Source organism: Alternaria ventricosa, assembly GCF_023758065.1.
Source record: "Alternaria ventricosa strain BMP 2768 chromosome Unknown scaffold_12, whole genome shotgun sequence".
Taxonomy (NCBI): Eukaryota; Fungi; Ascomycota; class Dothideomycetes; order Pleosporales; family Pleosporaceae; genus Alternaria; species Alternaria ventricosa.
This window is the reverse complement of record NW_026055692.1, coordinates 1-24,976: the sequence shown is the minus strand read 5'-3', so window position 1 is coordinate 24,976 and position 24,976 is coordinate 1. Positions and strand designations below refer to the sequence as shown.

Genomic DNA, 24,976 nt, shown 5'->3' with positions numbered 1-24,976 from the left:
AGTCGAGCGGTGTGAGAAAGCGATTCCCATTCTTTGGCCATCAGCTTGCCGGGAAGGCCATGGGAGGCTGGATACGCGCCCGTTCTCACATGCCGTCCGACGGGAACACAGCATTGGTCGAGCTCAGGCGAACGCGAGAGCAGGTGATGTTCCCGATCGGCGCTTGAACGCCCGCAGCTACCTGGGCGATATAATAAAAGCTTCAAGACAGCCGTCGGATATCCACGTGAAGTTGTCACATCTGTCAGGCATCGTCAGGCATCCTCAAACAGTCTTGACTCCCCGCGTCCCAACAGTAAAATTCAAACGCAGAACCCAGGCGATTGCGCAACCGTTGACTAATCGCTGCTTCACGTAGACGGCAGGCCTTCACATGAAAGCAACGACATCGGGGAATTGTTGCATTTCTTCTAGCCCGCATCCTTCAACTTCTAGTGCATCAGACCGTTAAGCGGGCATCTAGCGTCCCTCTCCTGGTGTGTCTCAGATGCAGCGACTTGGCCGCACGAGTAGTAGTCCGCATGCCCTAGGCAGCTCGGCTAGCGGCAGATCTGGAGTGAATGGGCGCGGGTGCACGGGCGTGTGTCGCGGGAAGCCATGACATGCTGCACCTGGGCATCTCGAGGCTCTGCGAAAGTGGGAGAGCCATCGCGAAGTTGACATTTCCATCTTTGACTTGACCTCACCCCGCCGTGATAACCCGAACGCGCATCGCACCCCGTACCTTGCCACCCGTCGCTTTCCGCATCGCCAGTACCCTGATTACCAAGAGCGCCAGGCAACACCAGCCCGACACCCTGCCAGCGCATGTTGAGACAGCATAACACAATCCTCTCGCCGCAGTCCAGCGCGCTGCAAACGGCCGCAGCATCACTTTTCAGCTAGCGACCTTTGTCTCCACCCACCCACATCCTCGCGTGCACCACCATGGCAGGCCCTATAGGCAACCCCAACGCCCAATTTTCGGGCCCGCCCTACATGCATCCGTTCCGCCCCGCCTCTGCCATGAGCGCAAACCGCTTCGACGAAGGCTACTCCGAGGACACGAGGAGCCAGAATGAGGGCGACATGGCTATGCGCAGCGACGTGCGCTTGACCGACGCCGAGATGGACGCCGACTCGCCGTTTGCCCTGCCCGACTGGGTCATGAACCTGAGCGAGAACGAACGAAGTGGTAAGTAGATATTACGATAGCATGCGCGTCTGCGCTGACATTACACAAGAATTCGCATACGCCATACTACGCTCGCTGCGGACCTCCTCGATAGCCGGCATCGTCGAGAAGCTCAACCCACTCCTCCATCTCGATCCTGTCATGTACCTTCCGCCCGAGATCACCTTCCAGATTCTCTCATATCTCAACCCCGAGACGTTACTACGCGCGTCGACACTATCCCGCTCGTGGAGAGAACGCGTGCTCGACAGCCCCTTATGGAAATTGCTTTTCAGGTTAGAGGGTTGGAACTCCAACTTCCCACAAGTGCGCGCGTACGAGGAGGCGCAAAGACAGAAGCGCGCAGAGTTCAAAGAGAAGGAGCGGAAGACGCGACACAGAGCCGCCGAAGACACCGATTACGGCAAACCATCCCACAAGAAGCGCGTGCGAGAACGGCAGTTGTTTGGTGACGGGGCCGCGTTGGAAAATGGCACACAAAACATATCAGAGCCAATGGCCGTTAGTGGTTCTGCGGGCAATGCCTGGGGCGAACAACACGGTGCTGTAGAGGCTGATGACAGTCCATCCGTCAGGTCTGAGGATAAGATGGAGGGCATCTCGTTTCACGGTGCATCGCCTACAGCCTCGCCCACCGACGTGGCACGCCGAGAAAGAAGACAAGGCGCAGTCACCGAAGAGGCATCACAGGCGAGCACCTCCGCGGAGAACAACGGGCCTCCGATACACCCTTCATTGCTGCTTCCAGGCCCAGAAGCAAGGATCAACTGGCAATATCTCTACAAGCAAAAGAGGAGGTTAGAAGAAAATTGGAGCACTGGCCGTTATTCCAACTTCCAGCTACCACACCCAAACCATCCCGAGGAAGCTCATACCGAGTGCGTGTATACCATACAGTATTCTGGGAAGTTCCTGGTGAGCGGCAGCAGGGATAAGAGCATCAGGGTCTGGAACTTGGACACTCAGCGCCTTGTACACCCGCCACTCGTCGGCCACGCAGCGTCCGTGCTGTGCTTACAGTTTGACGAGCGCCCCGAGCAAGACATTGTAGTGTCTGGTGGCAGCGACTGCAGAGTGATTCTGTGGAAGTTTTCCACCGGACGCATCATCAAGGAAATCGAAAAGGCGCATTCTGAGTCGGTCCTGAATCTCAGGTTCGACGATCGCTACCTGGTCACTTGCTCGAAAGACAAGACGATCAAAGTATGGAATCGCAAAGAGATGCTGCCAACGGACGATACCTACCCTTCATCGACGATGAAGTCGGGCGCTCGCTTTCCTTCTTACATTATCAACATGCAGGAACACGTCGAGAGCCAACACCTCCATTTCAAACCCCTCCTTCCCTACAGTCTGATCATGACCTTGGAAGGACACGGCGCTGCAGTCAATGCCATCCAGATCCTTGATGGTCAAATCGTGTCTGCGTCCGGAGATAGAAGTGTCAAGTGCTGGGACGTCCGCACTGGCGCATGTACGCGGACATTCTCAGGCCATACTAAGGGCATTGCATGTGTCCAATTCGACGGACGACGCATCGTTAGTGGCAGCTCGGACGAAAGTGTACGCATCTTCGATCGTGCAACGGGGGCTGAAGTGGCCTGCTTGAACGGCCACAGTAATCTTGTGCGCACTGTGCAAGCTCAATTCGGCGACCTTCCTGGCAACGAAGAAGAGCTCGAAGCCGAAGCGCGTTCTGTTGATCAAAACTACTTCGCAGCACAGGCCAGTGGTCAGCTCACTGGTCAAAATCTCAGCAGAGAGCAGCGCCGCGCTCGTAACGCCGGTTCCCGTGACCCATCTAAGGTTTTCGCCTACGGTGCCAAACTGCCACCCGGCGGCGGCGGTAGCAAATGGGCGCGCATCGTCTCCGGTTCATACGACGAGACAGTCATCATCTGGAAGCGAGGACCAGACGGAGCATGGGAGAAGTCGCAAACCCTCCTGCAAAACGACGCTGTCCGAGCAGCCGGCGGCCGCCCCCGAAGACCCGTCAACCACGCAGCCAACGCAAACCACCCTGCCCAACCCCCCAACCAACAAGCAAACCCCCAAACCGGCGCACAACAAAACAACTTCCAGGCCCTCGCACAGCAAGCCCAAGCCCAAGCCCAAGCAGCCCAAACCCTCGCCCAACAAGCCCACGCCCTCCACGCAGCATCCCAAGCAATGCATGGCCCCACCGTCAACGCCGCCAACGCACCCGCAAACACAGCAGCCACCGCCAACCCAGCTCCCACTGCAAACAACCCTCCCACTGCCAACGCCGCGCCCGCACAACAAGCTGCCGCCGGCCCTGCAAACGCTGCACCCCACCACCACCATCACCATCATCACCACCAGCCTCACCCCCTCGCCGCGCCTCTCACCAACAACGGCACCAACTCACGCGTCTTCAAACTGCAGTTCGATGCCAGAAGGATTATCTGTTGTAGTCAGGATCCGACGATTGTGGGGTGGGACTTTGCGAATGGGGATAAGGATATTATGCTTGCTAGTCAGTTTTTTGGGGACTCTTATTAGGTGTGAGAGAGGGTCTGGTGACTTTGAGTGGCATTCTGGTGCTTCTGGAATGTGTTTGAGGGAACTTGGTGATGATTGATGGGGGTTATTTGTATGATGATTTATGTATATAGGGGCATGTTTGCATCGCATTGGGTGGTGGATTCGGTTTTGGTGGGTTCGTTTGTAGCGCCCTTTGGAAGGTTAATGATTTATCAGATCAACTATACTTGTTCAATTTCCGAGAGTTCTGACGGTACAGTGAGGGTATCTGATCGTTTCCTACCGTATCGTTGACTTCTCATCTAGCGACTTCTTTCACGTCCAGCTAACGCTATACTCGCACATGTGACATACATAATGGATAGATGGTCACGCTGTGTCCTGAACCAATGATGACTTGAGTCCAGTGCATGTGGCTGATCGGTCTGATTGGTGCCGTGTACGCCATAACGCCATGAAGTGGCTGTGCCTTTTGTAGGTCTCACCGGAATCTACTCGGGCATCTGATCGCGTCCACGACCCTTTGACTCACCACTTTCGCTCTCAATTCATATTATCAGAGCGCAAGCCGATTACGGTGAGATCTTGATGAACAATAGCTAAAAGTCACCCTACATACAGCTATTGTGCAGCAATAATGACGTACTGGACACAATTCTGGAGGCAGTTCTTCAAGCTCAGCTCGCTTCCCTTTCACCTTGACCGATGGTTATTTCGGCTGCCTACTGGATGGCATATTGGCTTCGGACTCTGGATCAGATGCACCGTTGACAGTCCCGGAGCCGCACCCTTTGCAATACTAGTACGTCCTACGAACTCGTGACATGATCAGCTCTTAATTGTGTAGAACGACACCGAAGAGCATTACAGCCACATTCCCCTCGACAAAACCAAAGAGGAAGACTTTCGTCTGCTTCAACTCCATCCAGGCAATCCTGGTGATCCGATCCGGATCAGTCTGATGGCAACGACACTACATGACGCACCCGCATACGAGGCAATATCTTATGTCTGGGGAAGCGGCCTGGATCGCGCCGAGATCATTATCAACAACTCTCGATTCAACATCACCAAAAATCTTCACGACGCTTTCGCAGCTCTACGATATTCAGCGTCAGTACGAGCGATGTGGGCCGATCAAGTGTGCGTCGATCAATCAAGCGTAATGGAAAGGAGCCATCAGGTTCAAAAGATGGACATGATCTACGGAACTGCAAAAAGTGTTGTTGTTCATCTCGGTGTACCGACGGAGCATACGGGAACAGATATGCAACATTTACAGTCTTTTTTACAGCGTCATGTCCAAGGAGAACCCGCACCCTGGTCACACATCGCGATACCCGACCTCGAGCGTAGCGTTTCCAACATCATCGACCGACCATGGTTTGAACGCATGTGGACCCTGCAAGAGGCAGTCCTGGCCCGGCACATTGTCTTACAATGTGGCCAGTATCGAATCCAATGGACCGCTGACTTACGCACTTTAAGAGCGTTAGTCTTTCGCGTCAAGTCTGCGATCGTATCCCCGCTCTACAATCTGCATGAACGAGATGCGAAAGAGCTCGATTGGATGCCGTTACTCCATATTCTTGAATCTCAGATGAGACAAGCTGCGCGCAGAGAAGGTGTGGTGTTGCAGCGGAACCTTCTCGATGTGGCTTTTGACTTTCGACATCGACGCTGTGGCGACCCGCGCGACAGGTACTACGCTATCCTCGCTATCATCGAGAATGATCAAAGGGGTTCGTTTGATGTCGCTGTCGACTATAGTTTGGGCGCCGAAGAGGTGTATGAGCGTTTCAGGGCTGCGGTTCAGCAGATCAGTGAGATAGAAGATGTTCCGCTTGCTTGAAATTGCGAGATATGATAGACTGTTCCCAGAGAGCGCGATAGAAACAATTCTGTGAACGCGGGAACGGTCCCGCAGTCGATATTAACAGTATTCAAAGTACTTTGGAACGGCTTTTATGATTGCGGCCTTTCTCATTGAGGTGTAACTTGGTGTGTGAGATGGTTATGTACAGCGGAAATCGTGAGTAGCTCGCTGCTCGCCCTGCGTCACCGCAACTATAGTGGCGTGTCCTACGTACAGGTGAAGAATTCTGTCATCGACTAGACAAGATCAAAGTACTGAGCCGGGATACCAGCGTCTCTGAGCGCCTCCACACTCGTCTCGATTGTTGGAAGACAGTTCTTTCCACGGTCATGAGCTTGGAAGCCGGGGTTGAGGAGCAATTTATCCAGTCTGGGATCTTTGTACTGTACTTCTTTTGTATGCTCATTCCAATACGCAGATATGAACGTCTTTACGTCCTCGTTATAGTGACGGACTGGCCGTAAATGTTCTGGTAGAGGGCCCAACAGTGTCTCTCCAGCATGAACCCCTGACACGTATGACTGGCCAACGACTTGATAGGTATTATCTTTAGTCTGACGAAGTAGGATGGTAGAATAGCAACCCAAAAGTACACAGACTGTATCACCCGGTCTGGCGGCTGGTGGAGCGATGCCAACCGAACCTTCTGTTGTGACGAAGAAATTCCGGTTGCGACAAACAGATCTGACCCTGTCTCCGTATTTGCGCCATTCGATGGTGGAGTCCACATCGCCGGACAAGAGCATCCCTGTTACCAGTCTAGCCTTGAAAGTTTGCATGACTGACTTAAAGTCTGGGAGGTCTTCGCGGATAGGGATCATGGCATGGCGGATAGGGATCATGGCATGGCGGAAAGAACCGGCACAAAGCGCATCACACACTGCAGACAGCTGAGATGTTTCGGTTTCGTTCGAAGGAGTCAATTTGGCCATTGTGGCCTTCCAGAGGGCCGTCAACACAGTTTGAAAGTCATCCTCGCTCTCGCCGAAATGCATGGACTGTACATCTTCTATTGTCGCAATAGCCACACCAGCGACACTCAACATCTTTTCACCTTTGCTAGCTGCAATCGACTCGAAACTAGCGCTTGCATTGCTTGAACCTCCGATACCTGGTTCCGCTCTTAGCTCCGTTGACCAATCTGGGACCCATGTTGGCATATGGGGAGGAGTGTCTTGCGGCTCACACTGAAGGAGTATGGATAGGTCACTCGTGTGGTTTATGAACCGTACAGTGGTGTCTTGGTAGACAAGAGCTACATCCCGAGTGTAATCTGGGACGATGGCTATGTCCTGTTGGCTTGGGGGAAGTAGGCTCAATATGGCATATATCCTGTCTCGGGGGTCTGCGCATACAACGTGGGCAAGGTCTTTTCTGAGCCAATCGAGAAAATACACACGACGTTCGCAAAGGCCATACACCAGGGTGATACGGGACGCAAAGCTCGCAATCTGATCTCCAAGTGCTTCTAACATCAGCTTCCAACCTTCTGTATAGATGAAGTAGATAGCATCCCTAAACAGAGGCCAAGGCATGGACAGTCTACCACAACAGATAATTGCTTGAGTTGCCAGCCCAATCTCTTGCCGAATCCAAAGACGTTCAAACCAATGTCGATGCAAGAGGCGATTGAGAGCTTGGGCGTCCTCATCTTGAAACCCGTGATGTTGGAGTTCTCCCATCCTGGAAGGTGGATCATCACCCGCCATCTTAGGCTTGAATGTGCATCTGATCCAATCCACATCGATGCTCGAACCGATGGCACGCATGATGTCGAAGGCTTGAGATGAGTCATCTTCCTCGGGTCCAAGCCAGACTGTAACTCTAGATGCTCCTCGGTAAATATCGCTCATTAAATTGACTTGGGAGCTTCGCTCTTTCAAATTACTCTGGTCGATGCAAATTGCGTCTACCCACAGTATTCTGGAATTGTTCGCGTCTCTGAGATACCGTAACGCTGTCGCTAGGTTTTGCGTGACCGATATAGTGTGTTCCCGAGAAGGACCGACGAGTATGGAAATCGGATGGGCCTGCGAGCCCCACACGTAGGACAGAGCTTCGTAGTTGGAAGTGCCATCCAAAAGCACTTGCTTCAGCTCCACGTGAAGGTCATCTGAAAAGTCGCCAGGACTGAGTCTCAGAAGCCTGACGTGTTTGCCTGCTTCGGGAAGCGGAAGAGCTGGGTGTAGGTATGGAAGCATGGTAATTTGAGGGCTAAAGGGCTGAAGCTTCGGATGAATGTGTTCGAGAAGGAGGATGTGAGATCGTCGGGCCTGTAATCAAGATTTCGAACGATGCCACAGGAGTTAAATTGACGGAATGTACGATATGAAAATTTGATGGTCGTAACGGGCTAAAGTGTGGTTTTGTGGCAGAGGAGGCGGTAGTGGTGAAGGACGAACCGGACTAGACGTGTAGGTCCTGCGGGTTTGACGTTATCTTGGAGGGGTTAACATGAGTGAGATCGGATAAAATCACGGAACATGCTTCGCGCCCCAAGTCAAGTCCAGCGGAGCTGTGCCTGTGGCTGCAGTGGTAGGCACCAGCAACCGCTGCATTCTGTGTCAGCTACACTCTATGCTGTGAGCGATCCTGCATCGGTCAATACCTAAGATACCTTGCGACGCTTAAGCCACCAATGCAACAGCCGTACTTCTTGGCTCAATTAGCATGGTACTTGAATGGCATGTCACTCATTAATGGTAAGTGACTAGGAGCCGTGGTGGTTGTGAGGATGAAGTTGATAGCCCGTGACGCGTCGAGATGCGCGTCATCGGAAATTGACCAGCGTGCCAAGCTTGATCGGCGGCGCTAAGTATCCCTGCTCATTGCGCCGGATGCTCGAGCAGCGGAAGCCGCGCCCCATCTCCAGCTGACAGCACTCAAGATGGACCCAGTCTACATGTCTCGTTTGCCCTGCACCAGTTTGACCTTACATTCACTATAATATCACGTACTATCGTTATCGACTCCTTGGAAATGTACATCTAGCGTATCTCCGTCACTACAGCAAACCCATGAGAGCGACGCCCATCATGGTTGTCAGGTCGGCTTCAGGAACTCTGGGCGGGGTGCCTATGAAGCATGTTTCTCTCGTGACAGTAAGCCAATCTTCGTCGCACTCATCGTATAGGCAAAAGCTCATCCATGCACAGCTTATATTTCAAAACTCTGCCCTCATCCTGGTACGATTGCCCTCCACCGCGAACCACTACACCAACGCAATCGAACAGCACACAGAACATGCGGATACCGTGGAGAAGCAAGCGGGGAGTGACAGTGGCTGACGCGACCCCAGGTTATGCATTACTCCAGGATAATGCCTCTGACTGGAGAGCAACGATACCACGCAAGCACAAGCGTCTTCTTGAATGAGGTCATCAAGCTTGCTATAAGCTTGACTATGGTACGGCACTCGGGTTGAGAGGGATGGAATGCTGTTAGGCTCACGACCGTCCTAGGCATTACACGAGATGTCAGGCAACCTTCCTTCGAACACGACGATCCCAACGCTTTTCCGTACCTTGACGACCGCGATCTTTACGAACGAAAGCTGGAAGCTTGCGATACCCGCCGTACTATACACGATACAAAACTCTCTCCAATACATCGCTGTCAGTAACCTGGATGCCGCGACGTTCCAGGTGACTTACCAGCTCAAGATCCTGACGACGGCTATCTTCAGTGTATTGATGCTGGGCAGAACACTCTCGGCGCGCAAGTGGCTATCGTTGTTGCTTCTCATCATCGGCGTCTCTATTATACAAGTACCGCAAGCGACTGCGCCGTCACCACCACAAGCATCTGGTGCAAAGCCATGGACCAAGACGCTGGAGCAGCTGCACGACCTTGGTGAGAATGTCGCAGGGCGGCTAGGGAAACGGTCTGGGTCATACGAGGGCATACACGCAGATCGCGCAGCCCAGATACCCCACATGAATTACCGGGTTGGGCTCATGGCTGTCCTGATCTCCTGCGCGCTTTCAGGCCTAGCCGGGGTTACCTTTGAGAAGATCTTAAAGGACTCAACGAGCGCCAAGCAGACGCCGCTCTGGGTCCGCAACTGCCAGCTCTGTTTCTGGTCGCTCTTTCCGTCGTTGTTCCTGGGCGTGATATGGAAGGATGGGGAGATCATAGCGAAGACTGGATTCTTCGTCGGCTACAATTGGGTGGTGTGGACGGCTATCGGTCTTCAAGCAGCTGGTGGCATTGTGGTCGCGCTCGTCATCAACTATGCCGATAATATCGCCAAGAACTTTGCGACATCGATCTCCATCTTGGTTAGTTGCATTGCAAGCGTTTACTTCTTTGACTTCAGGGTGACGCGATCAGTAAGTCTCTAGTGCCATAGTGAGGCTCATGATGCTGACCATCGGCAGTTCTTCCTAGGTACATGCGTCGTGCTGTTTGCGACCTATCTTTACACAAAGCCTGAGCGGGGCTCGCAATCGCTGCCAGTCAGGATTGCCGACTTCGAGAAGACTACAGTGGATCGCACAATCGATACCAACAAGCCGCGGAGGTCATCAGTGTATGAAGCTGCTCCAAAAGCAGCACCGGAATCGCCCTCTATAGAACGGCATTCTCATAAGCGAGATGCTTGAGCGATAGTAATATAGGGACCATGTGATCACAATGCGGACGAGGTGCACGCATAACTGACAGAGATCTACGCACTCACTACCTTCCTTGATCGAAGTTTGCCGTCGAGTGACTCCGCCAAATCCGGATATGGCACGTCAGGCCGCGACTTCCTCCATGGTCACTTCCCTCTCATCTCAGCTCTCACGTAACGCCCCACTTTAGATTCTGAACTTTTCCCGCCGCGACTTTGCTGTGAAAGAGCCTCTGATCAAACCACATGTAGCAGTCATGGACGACGACCGCTATCCACATGATGGCTACGAGCAGTTCGGGGCTCCCCGCTGCACGTCGCAGTACGACATGCTTCGGCCTCAGTTCAAGCAGCCTAGAAGAACAGTCGCACCTCGGGATCGCTATCGCGCCACTCAATATGACGACCCCCAGTATGACGTGGTTGAGGACGATAGCATGTACGACCGAGGTCAGCAACTCGATTCATTCGGTAAGTGGTCCCCTCGCTTCCACAACTTCTTCGCTCACACTTGCAGATGACAGAGTGCTTCGACAACCATATGCTGACTTTGGGCGGCAAGCTGCACAAGGCACAAAGAGGTTGTCACTTGCACCAGGCCCTTCCACGTTCTACAGTCATGCGGCGCCTACCCAGTCGCAGCCGTCTTACCAGGTTCGTGATCAAGACACGTACCATGGAGAAGGTACTTTAGCCCACACTACAGAGAGGCATCTACTGACTAAGAAGCAGAATACCACCCGCGTCCTGAGCAGGCTATGCGAGGTCAAATGAGTGAGTCGAAAGCACCTCTGCCGTTGGTGGTTGTGGCCATGCTGATCACCGTCCAGGCCGCTTTGCCTATAATGCCGCTCCGCTTCAAGAGTCTAGTTCCGACATGCCGCTCGGCCCGTCTTCTAGTCCAGCACTCAGGGCAAGTCAGCGGCGTGCCGAGCAAGTCACTGATTTCGGACCTCAACACGGCTCACAGGCCCCACCGTTCGAAGGCGACGGCCATGTTGTTGCTGAAGAGTACCGACAACAACATGAGCACTCCCATGGAAAGGCTGCACCGCCCAGTTTTCGACCACATGCTAGCCAGCAACGCGCATCTGCCGCACAGCACAGAGGCGACCTCAATCCTCCGCATCATCGACAAGCTCCCCCAGAGCCGCAGACGTACCCAGAAGATGTGTCTAGCGCTGCTCCCATGTGCCAAGGTATCCGCCTGGTCCCTGTCACTACCCTACCAGATCGTCTTCGAACGGTGTTTCCTTACCCGACCTTCAACGCCGTACAGTCCAAGTGTTTCGACCGAGTTTTCAGGACCGATGACAACTTTGTGCTTGCATCCCCTACTGGCAGTGGGAAGACCGTCATTCTCGAGCTCGCTGTCTGTCGGGCTGTCGCCACCAACGCGACCGGCCAGTACAAAGTGGTCTATCAAGCGCCGACAAAGGCTTTGTGTGCAGAACGCCAACGTGACTGGGAAGCCAAGTTCAACAGGTTAGGCCTCAAATGCGCCGAGCTGACCGGCGACAGCGACCTTGGGGATCTACGCAACGTACAGAGCGCTAACATCATCATAACAACACCCGAGAAGTGGGACAGCATGACCAGGAAGTGGAAAGACCACGAGAAACTGATGAGACTTATCCGCGTCTTTCTTATCGATGAGGTGCATATACTCAAGGAAGATCGTGGTGCCACGCTTGAGACGGTCGTTTCGCGAATGAAATCTACCGGCACGGATGTGCGCTTTGTGGCTTTATCAGCGACAGTGCCCAACTTCCATGACATTGCGGCATGGTTAGGAAAGAACTCGTCGGAACCAGACATCCCAGCCGCCAATGAGAAGTTTGGTGAAGAGTTCCGCCCAGTCAAACTCCGCAAGCACGTTCGTGGCTATGCATACAACTCCAGCAACGAATTCGGGTTTGAAAAAGTGCTCGATGCCAAGATCCCTGAGGTTATCGCTTCTCACTCACAGCGTAAGCCGCTCATGGTCTTTTGCGCAACTCGAAACTCCACAGTCAGCACGGCAAAGCTGATAGCAAACTGGTGGGTCTCGGCATCAGACCGAGATCGCATGTGGAAGCCTCCGTCTAAGCCACCCCTGCTGCTGAATAAGGAGCTTCGAGATACCGTGTCTTCTGGTGTAGCCTTCCATCACGCCGGACTTGATCTCGATGATCGGACCAAAATCGAAAAAGGTTTCATCGCTGGCGAGATCAGTGTCATCTGCTGCACATCCACGCTCGCGGTCGGAGTCAACCTACCCTGCCATCTCGTCATCATCAAGAATACCATGGCCTGGGGTGCGGAAGGAATGCAGGAGTATTCGGACCTGGAGATGATGCAGATGCTGGGTCGTGCGGGACGACCTCAGTACGATGACTCAGCTGTAGCAGTCATTATGACCAGGCAGGCGAAAGTCCGACGGTACGAGATGTTGGTCACAGGCCAGGATCTCATAGAGAGCAAACTCCATCTCAACCTGGTAGATCATATGAACGCCGAGATTGGACTTGGAACCATTAGCGACCTAGAGTCAGCCAGGAAATGGCTTAGGGGTACATTCCTTTACGTCAGACTCCAGCAGAATCCTGGTTACTACAAATTGGACGGCGCTCGAAGTGGTCAAAGCATCGAAGAGCAAGTTGACGACATATGCTTCCGCGACATCACACTCTTGCGCGAGACCAATCTTGTGTCAGGGCAAGAGTACTTCCGATGCACCGAGTTTGGCCATGCTATGGCACGGTACTACGTCCATTTCGAGACTATGAAAGTCTTCATGGAACTCGGGCTGCGGTCCACTCCCTCGGAGATTGTAAGTCACACAACCTTGGCGCTACTTGGAGGACCTTGCTGACATTCATACACAGCTCTCCGCCATCGCTCAAGCTGTTGAGTACTCTACAGTACGCTTTCGTCAAGGCGAAAAGGCGTTCTACAAGCTGCTCAACAAGTCCGCTTCGATCCGCTGGGCTATCCCTGTCAACCTTGATCTACCATCGCAGAAGGTATCTCTCATCGTACAATCTGTTCTTGGGTCTGCCGATATCTCGTGGGAAGGCGAGGCCGGCAAGCATCGTTCTCAATACACGACGGAGACACAGATCATCTTCAAGAATATTGGCAGTCTGATTCGATGCATCATCGATTGTCAGATTGCCTTAGGTGACTCCATCAGTATTCACAGTGCTCTCATGCTTGAGAGAAGCTTAGGCGCCAGAATCTGGGACGATAGCCCGCTCCAAATGAAGCAAATTGGCAGTATCGGCAATGTCGCTGTCAGAAAGCTCGTCAACGCTGGACTGAAGTCCATGGAGGATCTTGAAGGTTGCGAGCCTTACCGGATCGAAGCACTCGTTGGTCGAAATCCGCCTTTTGGCCTCGACGTGCTCGAGAAAGTCCGGTCGTTTCCGAAGCTTCGCGTCTCACTCAATGCTCAACCGTCAACCGTAAGTCTGCGATTCTTCTTTGAAGTGCATGTTCTAATGTCTATCCAGGCAATCAAAACCCACGATGGGGTCAAAATCCAGATCAAGGCAGACATTGGCTTCATCAACGAGCAGCCGCCCCAGCGCTTCAACAACAAACTCATATACGTGTGCCTTTTGGTGGATACTTCCGATGGCCGCAAGGTGCATTTCGCTCGCATCAGGTGAGCCATTACGATCTCGGTATTGCGCTGTACTAATCTTTCTCACAGTGGACCGAAGCTTGGGTCTGGCCAAAGCCTCACATTCCCAGCGCTCTTGACAAACCCCGACCAGTCAATCAACTGCTACGTCATGTGTGATGGCATAGGCATGTATTCCGGCTGCATTATGAGAGCTAAGACTGACTGTTACAAGCTGGCAGTATGCGTGCCGCCGCCGTGAAGCCCCAGGTCGCTGCCTCTATGTTTCCAACTCCAAAGCGCTTGGAAACAGAGCGGCCGACATCACATCAGTCTAATATGTCAAAGCGACGCACAGATACTGCAAGATCAAGCCGAAAGGTGTCCGCCACCAGCGATGACTATGGAGATGGTGATGTAGATGATGATGCTCTTGTCAACGCTTCCTTCCGTGATCTTGACTTTGATCACATCGAGAACTACGCCGACCCTATCGATTCCATCACACGGAAGAATACTGCGAAGAACAAAGTGACCAAGAACAAGGATGACGGAAAGAGCAAACGACCGATTGCTGCTGCTGAACACAACGATCCGGAGCCAGTGCAGCTAGCCAACGGCAAATGGGCCTGTCATCACCCGTGCAAAGATCGAGAGGCATGCAAGCACCAGTGTTGCAAGACTGGTATGGATAAACCATCGAAGAAGAAAGCTGTCGCCAAACGTGTACCATCGGGCGAAGATCGACCCGAGCCGACGCAGAAACCACCGCCTCCGAAAGGCAAGGAGAAGCAAACCAAGCTCCAGCTCACAGCATCTAAGAGGAAGATCTCGGCGCCGATTGATGAGCTCGATCTCACGCAACAAGAAAAGAAGCAGAGAGCCGACTATGGCACCAACGGGCCTAGGGACTACCGCGGCCTGCATCAACTGCACAAGACTATTCAGGGTAGAGAGCTTCCCTCTTCACTCCACTCGGTCAAGTACACGAAGCCAGCCTATTGTTACTCTCAAGGTGGCGAACATAGCCTTGACTTTATGGGCGGCTCCGCTCCCGAGCGGCACCCAACATCAAGCGATTACGGTGATTTCCGGTTTGACGAGCAATCAGTCGACTTCGATCATCCTCAGCATCAGTCTGCGCAGCAAGACTCACTCGGTGGCCCACAAGAGCCGGAAGATTACATGGACTATGAGCCTGCAGCTCATGTAGCCTCTCACGAATCTGACGCCTTTGACGATGACGACTCTGTCCTTCGAGAGGCTTTCATTGGGCTTGCAGATTCTCAAAATCTTCAGGAGATTCGTGAAAGCGACATTGATACCGTGCAGCCCTTCGAAAACGTCATCGACGATGACTACATGGGTTACGGAAGAGGTGACAAACAGATAGACTCTAGTTTGATCAATTCCGAAGATCACATTTCGCAAAAGCCGGAGTTTAGTCATCCCGATCATCCTCGCAAAGCACAAATCAAGACCTCTCGATCGCCTTTCTTTGACAGCGAAGACGGTGCCGAAGCCAAGCTTGCAAACGCCACACCCACAAAGGTACCCACGCCGCCAAACATGCAACAACGAACGACTACACCACCCGAGCCGCATACAGCCGGCGACCAACGAGACGCGTATGTGGGCCATGAGGTAGCAGACATGTTGGATATGTTCGGCGATAAGCCGGCAGTTGTCTCACTAGTCGAGAAGAAGCCGGTACCCGAAGCTTTCAAGGGCCTGGAGCCGTGGTTGTTCCAAGAGTTCGGCGACATCGTGGAACTTGTTGATGACTAGAGGTGCTACATCTGGAGTCACTGCGGTGCAATGGATAGGCAACGTGGACATGTGTGGGCTGACGAAAATCTGGCGGAATCTAGGCACTAGCAATGGCTTCGTCTTTTCAGCTCGCTTTGTTCCTTATTCTGCTTATTCATACTGTGAGGTTGTCTCTCATTCTACGAAAGCATGTGGGGCCAGAAGTATACATAACCTTAGCAACGGTCAGGATGTTCGGTTTCAGCAGTGTACGCAACACGCACTCTAGTCACACCTAGAGTCAACTGGCGAGTTGGCAAGCCTGACCAAAGCAGCAACAGCATCGAGCTCTTTCGCCTCCATCTCCCTGACCTCGTCCTCTTTGAGGACAGTCTGCATGTCGACATCTGGCAGATGCGACAGAAACCACCGCCACTCCTCCAGCCCATCCGCATACTCCGACTCAGTCTCAATCCCCCTCTCCGCCAAATGCCCTTTCATCACCCTATACCTCTCCATCATCCCAAACGTAATAACCGGCACAAACACATCCCCCGACCTCCCCGCAACACACCCATTCAACCTCGCCCTCAACACCGGGAACATGCGATTGAACTTCGATGCAAAAGCATTCCCCTCGCGCTCCACCCTCGGCTCCAAATCCTCTCCACCCCTCCCCTTAATCACCCTCCCCACAAACGTCTTATTAAACGCCTCGCGCACCTGTCTACTTCCCGGAAGCATGATCCCGCGCTTCCTTGACTCAACAATGGAGAGCTGGAAGTAGAGCTCGAACCACAGTTCCTCGGCTTCGTACCAGAGGCTCACCGAGCGAGCTTTCAGGCCGGCGCGCCCGTAGATCTGGTTGCGCCACGCGTTTATCTGGGAGATGTGTTGGGGGTTGTGCCAGTCGATGAGGGAGTGTGGGATCTTGCGGAAGTGTAGTTCGGTTGTTTTGCGCGGGGTCGTGCTGCTGTCGCAGAGCATGAGGAGGAGGGATGAGTCTTTGACGCCGAGGGTGGCTTTTTTGCGGGGGCCGCGGGGGATGAGGGTGGACTTTGAGCTGGGGGTGTTGCGACTGGTACTTGTAGGCTTTTCGGTGGTGACTCGGGCGCAGTTTAATGATGTTTTGAGCTTCTTGGTTGGTGACGTGATGGCTGGGTCGGTCTGCTCGTCTGCGCAGCGTTTGCGCTTCTGTGTGGTGATGGAGATGATGGAAGGCTGTGACTGGGGCTCGAGCTTCATTGTCTGAATCGGGGTATGAATCGTGACATAAAATTCGGAAGCGCCTCTGATCCCTTTGCGCAAGGTAGGCAGCTTGTTTGCTGTGTGAGCTGACAGGCGAAAGCACCAAATCCAATGTGAAAATCGAATACCTTGCAGTCTAACTTCGCACCGAAACGTTAGTTATGGGGTTGTTAACGCGATGTAGATTCTGGGTTGTTTACCTCCTGTGGGTCGTGTTGATATGGTCGGAGCGGTGTTGTGTTGTGTGGTTTGGATGGTTGTGAAGAAGAGCCAGGGAAGTCTGAATGAGAGACAAGATGCAACGTAGAGCCAAGCTTACAAGATTGCGCGATAGCGAGTGGTTACTAAAACAGTTTTCACGAAAAGTGCGGAGGTGAAACAGAGTGAGAGCACGCGCAGTGTACGCGTTGTTGTTTACACTCGTCGATGTCGCCGCGCGACCACAAACACTGACTATTGTCGTCTCGATTCGGAAAACGCGAATGTGAACGGAAATCAAGACGAACGGGCTGAAAATATTTGCAACAATGGTATCTGACTGAGAGATCACACATGATAAGGATGCTGGTGGTGACTGCGCGCTTTCGACTGACGTCACCCCAGCATTTGCCGCGCTACCGCGTTCACCTTCACTGGACAACATCGCGAGATCCAACAGTTTGAAACTCAAGACCGAAGCTCTGTGTGGAAGTTTGGACTCGTAGGACGATGGTCACCGGATAAGCCACTGGAAAAGAAACGTTGGTGGAGGTGTCTCATGAGATGACATGCCGACAGGGATGCCTAGGGCGCAGATTCTGACCTAGAATGCCAGTCCAGGCGTGCTGCGTGGACGCAGTGCTTCTTCACTCCCTTGCTCATTCGTTCGCAGCACTCGCATGTAAGGTTCCGCCCGCAATGTCTGTCCGCCACATTCGGTTTCCAGATCCAAACAAACTGACGATATCTCAACGTTTTGATGATTTGAGCGACGGCGAAGAGCGTTGAATGCCGGAGCACATCCAATGATGACGGCTGAGGATTGAAGTCAGCAGAGCGAGAGACTATGTCCCAGAGAGATTACCAACCCATTGAAGTCTCGATGACAGTCCACATTTGCAACCACTTTGGGTCTGGTATCTTTGGTAGACCGTCTTTGACGCTGACTTGAACGACACGGAGCGTCGCAAAGACCTGAAAGTAAGGCATCATGTTAGTATGGTCATTGAGGAATGCGGGTAATAGCGGGTGATACATACAATACATATCCAACCACTTCCGAACAGGACGAAGATGCCGAGCTTTTGAGCCCTGGGTAGCCGAAGGTTCCAGGTCATGCGAAACGGAAGGAACATTACTGCACTTGTCAGTGAGGTCCTGTAACCGACAGGACAGTCATACGAACCTGCGAGATCACCGGCCACATCTACTGCGTACGCAAACCATAGACTAAACTGCGCACGCTTCTGCTCATTCGGTTTTGCGCACATGCCGTAGTTATACTTCGCCCTTTGGTCGTCGCAGACGAAGATGGTTGTCATAGCACTTCCCACATACGACTGTTCGAGTGTTAGTAATGAGCGCTAAACGCTGGTCATGCGTCGCATTTACCAAAACACAAAAGGCCAAAATCGTCCACCACATGATGTTATACTTTGGCGAGGCTTTGTTCAACAGAAGTCGGTAAAGGGCTAACAGTGATAGCTTCACTGCCGTCAGAGACGAATAGTATAACAATTGACCAGCTGTCAGCCATCGATAGACCATTCCTGCATCATGAACTTAAGACAGTCAGCATGCCGCTTTATCTGCGCATTGAAAGATGATCATACGCACGGAGTTCTGGATACAACGGCGCCTCGCCTCTCTGAACACGCTCGGCTCGATAAAGCGGGTCGTTCTCCTTGAAGAACATGACGAGCATTGCGACATAGAAAACATAAGATAGACAGCAAAAGAAGTCTTGCAGCTCGAATGTTCTCCGCTTGAATAATCGAATAGCAATGCGCGCAACGAAGACCAAAGACGTCAGAGTCAGCATGGCGGTGTTGATGCCTTCTAGTTCGCGTCTGCTCATCGTTGCTGGAGGTGCGTTCTTGTCCCAAGTGACATCTGCAAGTTGTTGGGACGTCATGGTATCGGGTCTGGGTATATCGGAAGTGTTTTGTTGAACATCCGACGCGGTGAAGCTTTCTCGAACTGTATGTCGTCAGGTAGCTGTATGTGGAAGGATCGATGAAGTAGCGAGAAGTCTACATCAATAGCACCAACAGGAACGTATGGATCCCTCAGATCAAGTATTTGATATCTGACCGCTTGCGAAGCGGAGCCAACGATTAGTATTCCCGTAAGCGCCTGTCTACCTTGATAAGAGTGATCTGCCGTACAAGGTACTTTACGACGTGGGTCTGTATTACTGCATATCTCACGAAGACCGGTATTGCACAACCCAGTTGCGCAGACCTAACGTGCACTGCCATCGTGCGATCAGTCTAACAAAAGCTGTAGAGCTCATGGTTGCCTCGTCGGTAACATTCGATAGCGCAACACTTTGGTAGTCTCTTATCGAGGCACTTGAGGATGTCGTCCGGCGGGGCCTGGAGGTACCTGCAGTATCATTCACGGTCTGGTGGGGGCGATGTTACCGAGAGTAAGGTTCTCATTTCCAGGGTCGTCCCGCCTCTGCCGCTCGGCCGGCACAGCCATCCCCGTTCCGAGCATCCTTCTGCTATCAGAGCGCATCGCTGTTCGACTTTGATTCATCTCCTTTTCGGATTGAATGTTGTTGTGGCCTTGAAAGTGCTATAGGCTGCTTGTTCATGTAAACGTCATAGCGGCGAGGGGTTGCGGGACGCGACTTCTTCTCAACCGCGCCAGGATGGATTAGGAATAGCCGACAGCTCGTCCCATTCCGTGCAAGACATGGCAAGGCTTCGCTCACCACATCGCCACAATCCCGCAGGATCCAACCGTCTTCTTGCAAGAGGCTTAGCATTGCGCCAATTATCGGACACGTACCTCAAATTAGATGCTTACAGCCAAGCGAGGTGCAGAAGGATGCGGCGCACTGGTATGCTGTTAAAGAGGCCCCCAAGTGAGAGAGCCCCGGGGCCCCAGACCTCGACGCGCCCTTGGGACTCAAACGCGCAGGTTATTGTCGAACGCGCTGCCAAGTGACCTAACTCGCAGAGTTGATTGCAGCTATCAGCAGCGATGAAGGTCACATGTGTTGTTCCCATCGCAGCTCTTGCAGCCGGTGTGGGAGCACAACCCAGCGGCGCTGCTTTTGAGCCGCAAGACTTCAACATCACTGCGGCTCTCGAAAACCTCGGCGTCGACGTCTCGGCTCTGCCAGAACCTGCGAATGCACTCAATATCCGTGGCTCAGATGCGCAATGCTCAGATGCCGTAAGCTTTGTCACGATATCACGAACTTAGGGTTGCGCAAGCTGACAGACTCTAGTGTACCGCGTTGACGATACTCTTCGGCACCGACAAGGTCTTGGCTGAAGGAGCAACCACATACAGCAACTTCACCGGGGGATATTGGTCTGCTCAACAAGGTCTAGTACGACCTTCTTGTGTGTTCAAACCCACGAAGACACTTGAGGTTTCGACACTCGTGCTCGCGGCTAGACTATACCAATGCCCCTTCGCAGTAAAAGGCGGTGGCCATGCTGCGTGGGCCGGTGCATCTAGTATCGAAGATGGAATTACAGTATCGCTTGAACACTTCAAGCAGGCTGTCGTTGCTTCCGATAAGCAGACGGTCGACATTGGTCCTGGACTCCGATGGATAGACGTCTACAACGCTGTCGAGAAAGACGGTCTGAGTGTCGCAGGAGGACGTGTAAGTCTACGCATCTGCGCCAACTTCATGGTCTAGTTACTAATCGCAGAACTAGATGGCCCCCGTTGGCGTGCCTGGCCTCATTCTCGGAGGCGGCATATCTCACTTCGCGAGCAAGCGCGGCTGGGCTTGTGATAACGTGGCGAGTTTCGAACTGGTCACGGCTTCGGGTATTGCGATAAACGTCAGCACGACTACTTATCCCGACCTATACTGGGCATTGAGAGGAGGCGGTAACAACTTCGGAATCGTCACAAACTTCAAGCTTGACGCCTTCCCCCTTGGCCAGATGTGGGGAGGCCAGCGGGTGTACCTTGAGGATGCATACCCCGCTGTGCTTGATGCGATTCATCAGTTCACAGTCTCTGGGTCTGTTAAGGATGAAGATGCGGCCCAGATTGTTGTAAGTGCGCTGAGCAGACTCCTCATGCGCGGAGAATTAACATCTTTAGACTTTCGCAAGCGCGCCCGGGATCGGCAAGGTCGCTTTCGCTAACCTCCACTACGCCAAGCCTATTGCGAACGCGCCTGTCTTCTCGAGTTGGGGTAATATCACTGCCATCGATGACACGACTGGCCTTCGCCCAATGTCCGGCATGGCCGATCTCCTCAATCAGGGTGCTCCTGCCCCTGGTGCTTTCCAGACCTGGTGGGGCATTAGTCTCAAGATGGACAGGCAATTGCTCAAGTTCATCGTCGACACATTCTACACGCAAGAAGCAACTGTCGCCGACGTCGAGAAGATCCTACTCATTATGGCCATCCAGCCCATCACCGAAGGCGCGACCAAGGCCATGCAAAAGAACGGTGGAAATGCTCTAGGCATCGATCCAGCAAATGGCCCATACCTCGTACTCAACTTCAACGCTGCCTGGAACAACAAAGAAGACGAGCCCAAGTTTCACAATGTGATTGCCAACATCATCAAACTTGTGAAAGCGGAAGCGAAGCGAAGGAACCTGGACCACGACTTTGTGTATCTGAACTACGCATCCGAATACCAAGACCCCATCGGTAGCTACGGAGCGAAGACCAAACTGCGGCTGATGAAGATATCCAAGAAGTACGATCCGAAACAGGTCTTCCAATACCTGCAACCGGGTGGCTTCAAGCTTGTCAGAGGCGCGCCGAACCCGAACACTCCGTACGTACCAGTTGCCATTGATCATGAGCTCTAGAACGAGTTGTTATTGACGGGTGGTAGTGGCTCTTAGTTGTCTTGCACTGCGCAGATGATGAACAAGGAAACCAAGCGGTAGCTGCCTATACGGTTAAAGTGTGGAAAAACTGTAACAAAAGAATATCTGAGCAAATAGAACTTTGCCTTATTATTTCTTCGCGTTCAAAACGTGTGTGATCCAATCCGTCTTCGAACTGACGATTGGTGTGCGATGCAGTGAAAGCACAATTTGTCATGTGACCGTCACATTCACGTTAGATCGCCGGAAACTTTGCCTGGTACAGCTGGCGTGCAGATCCGTGCTGAGCATTCGATTTAATAGTGAGTGTTATTAAACGGACTCTGTTAGCGATCTGCAGCTCGTGGAACCTCCAAGTGTTGACTCTTTTACCTTCCCGACAGCCTACCTGCCAAGGCGTGTAGCCAGATCAGGACTAGCGTCTCTTTCAAGCGGCATCATCCCGAGGTCACCACCAGCACCTGGGCAGTCTCGATAAGCCGTCATTTTACCGATAGCTGTGTCAACGCTGGACTCGCGAATATGGTCCTTACCTTCCGTAAAATCAGCCTCTTCGCACTCCTCATCGCCATCCTACTTCACGAATCTACATTCAGACTGTTCGTCAATCTGCTCGTCAACGCACACATTTTCTCGCGCATCACTCTCGACATTATATCCACCCTAGCCCGTGCGCACTTCCCCACGATCGCATCCGTCACCACCGCAATGTTTCACGATCTACGAGCATTCGTGTCGCAGCGGTATGAGTGGGTGATGTCAGGACTTGCGTCACTGGGACATGATGGGCTGGTACATTTGGCGAGCTGGACGGCTGTTTGGCTGACGGAGAGCCCACGGTGGCTGTGTGAGATGAATGAGTTCATTGTTGCTACTGTAGAGGGGGCGTTGTGGAGTCTACAGGGCGATGGTGATGGGAAGATGATGAAGGAGTGGTTACTCGCGGCGGAGACGGTAATGGACTTCTGCGCAGGGGTACGGTCTGAACGCTGAACAGGGTTCGATAGATTTTTGTCGGCTTCTTCGACATCATATCTTTGATGAGCAATGAGGGGCGCAGATCGATAAAGTAGAACTGAACTGAGAGATGATTTATTGACTATAATGAGATATGATGCTATCCTGTCGACGGGAAGTTGAAGAAAAGTGGCTGGGTATGATACATGCAGGGACATCATGAGCTTCAACTACAGCTTTTGACATAACGCTGGAAGAGCTTGAACAAATGCGCAAATGACAACATGGCCTGAGAAAGCTGAAGCGCGTATTGTAACGCTAATCCTGATGAGAAAAGAAACTTAATCGATGTCGCCCCAGAAGGTCGGCGGGATATCTGGAAGAAGTGGAGGGAATCATGTAGGAGACGAATCAAATGGATTGGCGTCGGCCATTCTTGAGAGCCCCATCTTCCGGGTCGTCCCTCTTGCGCTTAGTATTTGTGACTATTGTACCAGGCTGATCGGTCTCCGTGTGCTGCTGCGCAGGCGTACGAGCGTTGATACCATCTCGAGTAGCCTGGTCTGTCTGGGTCTGGGGAAGCGTAGGTGGAGGGGGCGGAAGTGGATGCGTGAGAGCTTGTGGAGTAGCTCGTGCCGCAGGCCTCGCTTCGCGCTGCTGACGTTCCGGACTCCAATCAATTGCTGAGTTCAGAGCCGCCAGCCGATCGAATCCTCCAGCCATAGAGCGCGGGCCAGTGGGCGGATTGAACGCCGAGGCAGTCGCTTGAGATTGCGCATGCGGCACAGCTGGCGATGCTGAAGTTGTCATTGTCGAATGAGACCGTGCCCGGGTGTTTTGGCGAGGGAACGGGCCGTACGGCTGAGTCGCTTCGAACGTTCGGGCCAAGGTCGAGACTCCTATGACATCTCGCTCGGTCCTCCGAAGTACACCTTCCTCAACATCGGTGATGTGAGCATTTCCTATGGGTCGGTCGTTCATCGATGGTCGGAAGCTGACGCTATGGCCAAGATCCATGGCCGATAACTCATACCAGGATACCCGGGATGTAATGCGCAGAAGTGGAAGACCGGCTGAATTGTGTGGTGCTGGCCGACCTTCGAGATGAATCAAGAGATACCGTATGTCTTTTCCCATATTGTCGATCTTTTCTTGGAGCTTGCCGTTACAGCTGGTAATCCTGAAGCCAGTTCGAAACTCTCCCTCCACGCCAGTGACCACAACTCTGCTGGTCTTCGAGCTATGCAGACCTCCAGGCGTTGGTGCGGTCTTTCCATCTCCTAGGTAAGCGTCTGGATCGCCGGTTGGAGCTGATTCATGGATCTCCCATATTTCCCCGACTGTAACACGTGCCGCATCGGCGAGTTTCGTCTTTTGGTCTTCTCCCTCGTAAACTACTTGCAAGCCTGTCGCCCGCTTCCTAGTTTTAGTGTTTTCGTAGAGAGGAAGATTGCTCTGACGAGCAGCCTTTCTGATCTTGTATAGAGGATGAGAAGGATCGTCTTCGAGAGCTGATGTCTGGCTCTCTCCAGCACGGTCTCGAATCTGCTCGGCAGAGTTGTCCTCGTCGGAATCCCAAATGCCATCGTCCAAGTCAACAGCAGCTGAATTTGCTGGTGTGCTAGCATTAGTTGCAAGAACGACCCGAGAATTCCTGTTGTGCCGACTCGCAGTTATAGTATCAAGTTGAGAATTTGACATGCGCGACGCCGACGATCGTTCGTGACGTTCCGAACCGCGAAGACGTACATCATCACGCTCGGTGGACGGCAGGGCCTCTTCAGGGTCTGGATCATAGTAAGAAATGTCTGCCTCTTCTTGGCGCTGAGAGGCGGTCGGTTGACCCCATTCCTCATACGTTGTGCGCGAACGGTCTTGGTCGTTGTTCGGTCCGGTTCGAAGGTTACGTGGGGTAGCAGACCTCGATCGAGTTCTATAAGGCTCCGGGGACCAGTGATCGCTCATCGCCCATCGGTTTTGTCGCTGGGGGCGTTCTCCGCCATTCCCCGATGATTTGTGGCCTGACCCTATTATGTTGTTAGATCTAACGCCATGTAAAAAAGAGAAACGCTTCCCTACCTTTCCCATGACGTTTCTTCGTCATGATTTTGTCGCGTGAATAAGAGCGTTAAGCCCCTTTACTTCCTGAGCTCCGCGTTGTCTTGTGTACCAGTTGAGATATCAAAAGCTTTGTGTGTGTGTGTGTGTGTGTGTGTG

General features: G+C 52.8%; 5 protein-coding genes across 5 annotated transcripts; 3 read left to right on the top strand and 2 right to left on the bottom strand.

Moving 5' to 3' along the window:
* Window positions 1–927: 927 nt before the first annotated feature.
* Window positions 928–3,697, top strand: J4E93_006891 (uncharacterized protein; the record flags this gene model as incomplete). Its single annotated transcript, XM_049344801.1, has 2 exons — window positions 928–1,174; window positions 1,224–3,697. The coding sequence occupies 2 exons, from the start codon at window positions 928–930 to the stop codon at window positions 3,695–3,697; spliced, it is 2,721 nt and encodes a 906-aa protein (XP_049197726.1).
* A 4,893-nt stretch (window positions 3,698–8,590) lies between these two features.
* J4E93_006890 (uncharacterized protein) lies at window positions 8,591–15,565 on the top strand (the record flags this gene model as incomplete). The annotated part of the gene is made up of 13 exons (XM_049344800.1): window positions 8,591–8,656; window positions 8,711–8,740; window positions 8,854–8,961; window positions 9,017–9,886; window positions 9,935–10,084; window positions 10,362–10,641; window positions 10,688–10,855; window positions 10,903–10,944; window positions 11,001–12,982; window positions 13,038–13,616; window positions 13,665–13,819; window positions 13,868–13,951; window positions 14,020–15,565. The coding sequence occupies 13 exons, from the start codon at window positions 8,591–8,593 to the stop codon at window positions 15,563–15,565; spliced, it is 6,060 nt and encodes a 2,019-aa protein (XP_049197725.1).
* A 246-nt stretch (window positions 15,566–15,811) lies between these two features.
* J4E93_006889 (uncharacterized protein) lies at window positions 15,812–16,771 on the bottom strand (the record flags this gene model as incomplete). The annotated part of the gene is made up of 1 exon (XM_049344799.1): window positions 15,812–16,771. One exon carries the CDS (start codon window positions 16,769–16,771, stop codon window positions 15,812–15,814), a length of 960 nt encoding a protein of 319 aa, XP_049197724.1.
* Window positions 16,772–19,966: 3,195 nt separating this feature from the next.
* Window positions 19,967–21,781, top strand: J4E93_006888 (uncharacterized protein; the record flags this gene model as incomplete). The annotated part of the gene is made up of 4 exons (XM_049344798.1): window positions 19,967–20,161; window positions 20,217–20,603; window positions 20,659–21,006; window positions 21,056–21,781. The coding sequence occupies 4 exons, from the start codon at window positions 19,967–19,969 to the stop codon at window positions 21,779–21,781; spliced, it is 1,656 nt and encodes a 551-aa protein (XP_049197723.1).
* A 1,389-nt stretch (window positions 21,782–23,170) lies between these two features.
* J4E93_006887 (uncharacterized protein) lies at window positions 23,171–24,380 on the bottom strand (the record flags this gene model as incomplete). The annotated part of the gene is made up of 1 exon (XM_049344797.1): window positions 23,171–24,380. A coding segment is annotated over one exon (1,210 nt), but the record flags the coding sequence as incomplete, so codon positions are not given.
* Window positions 24,381–24,976: the final 596 nt, after the last annotated feature.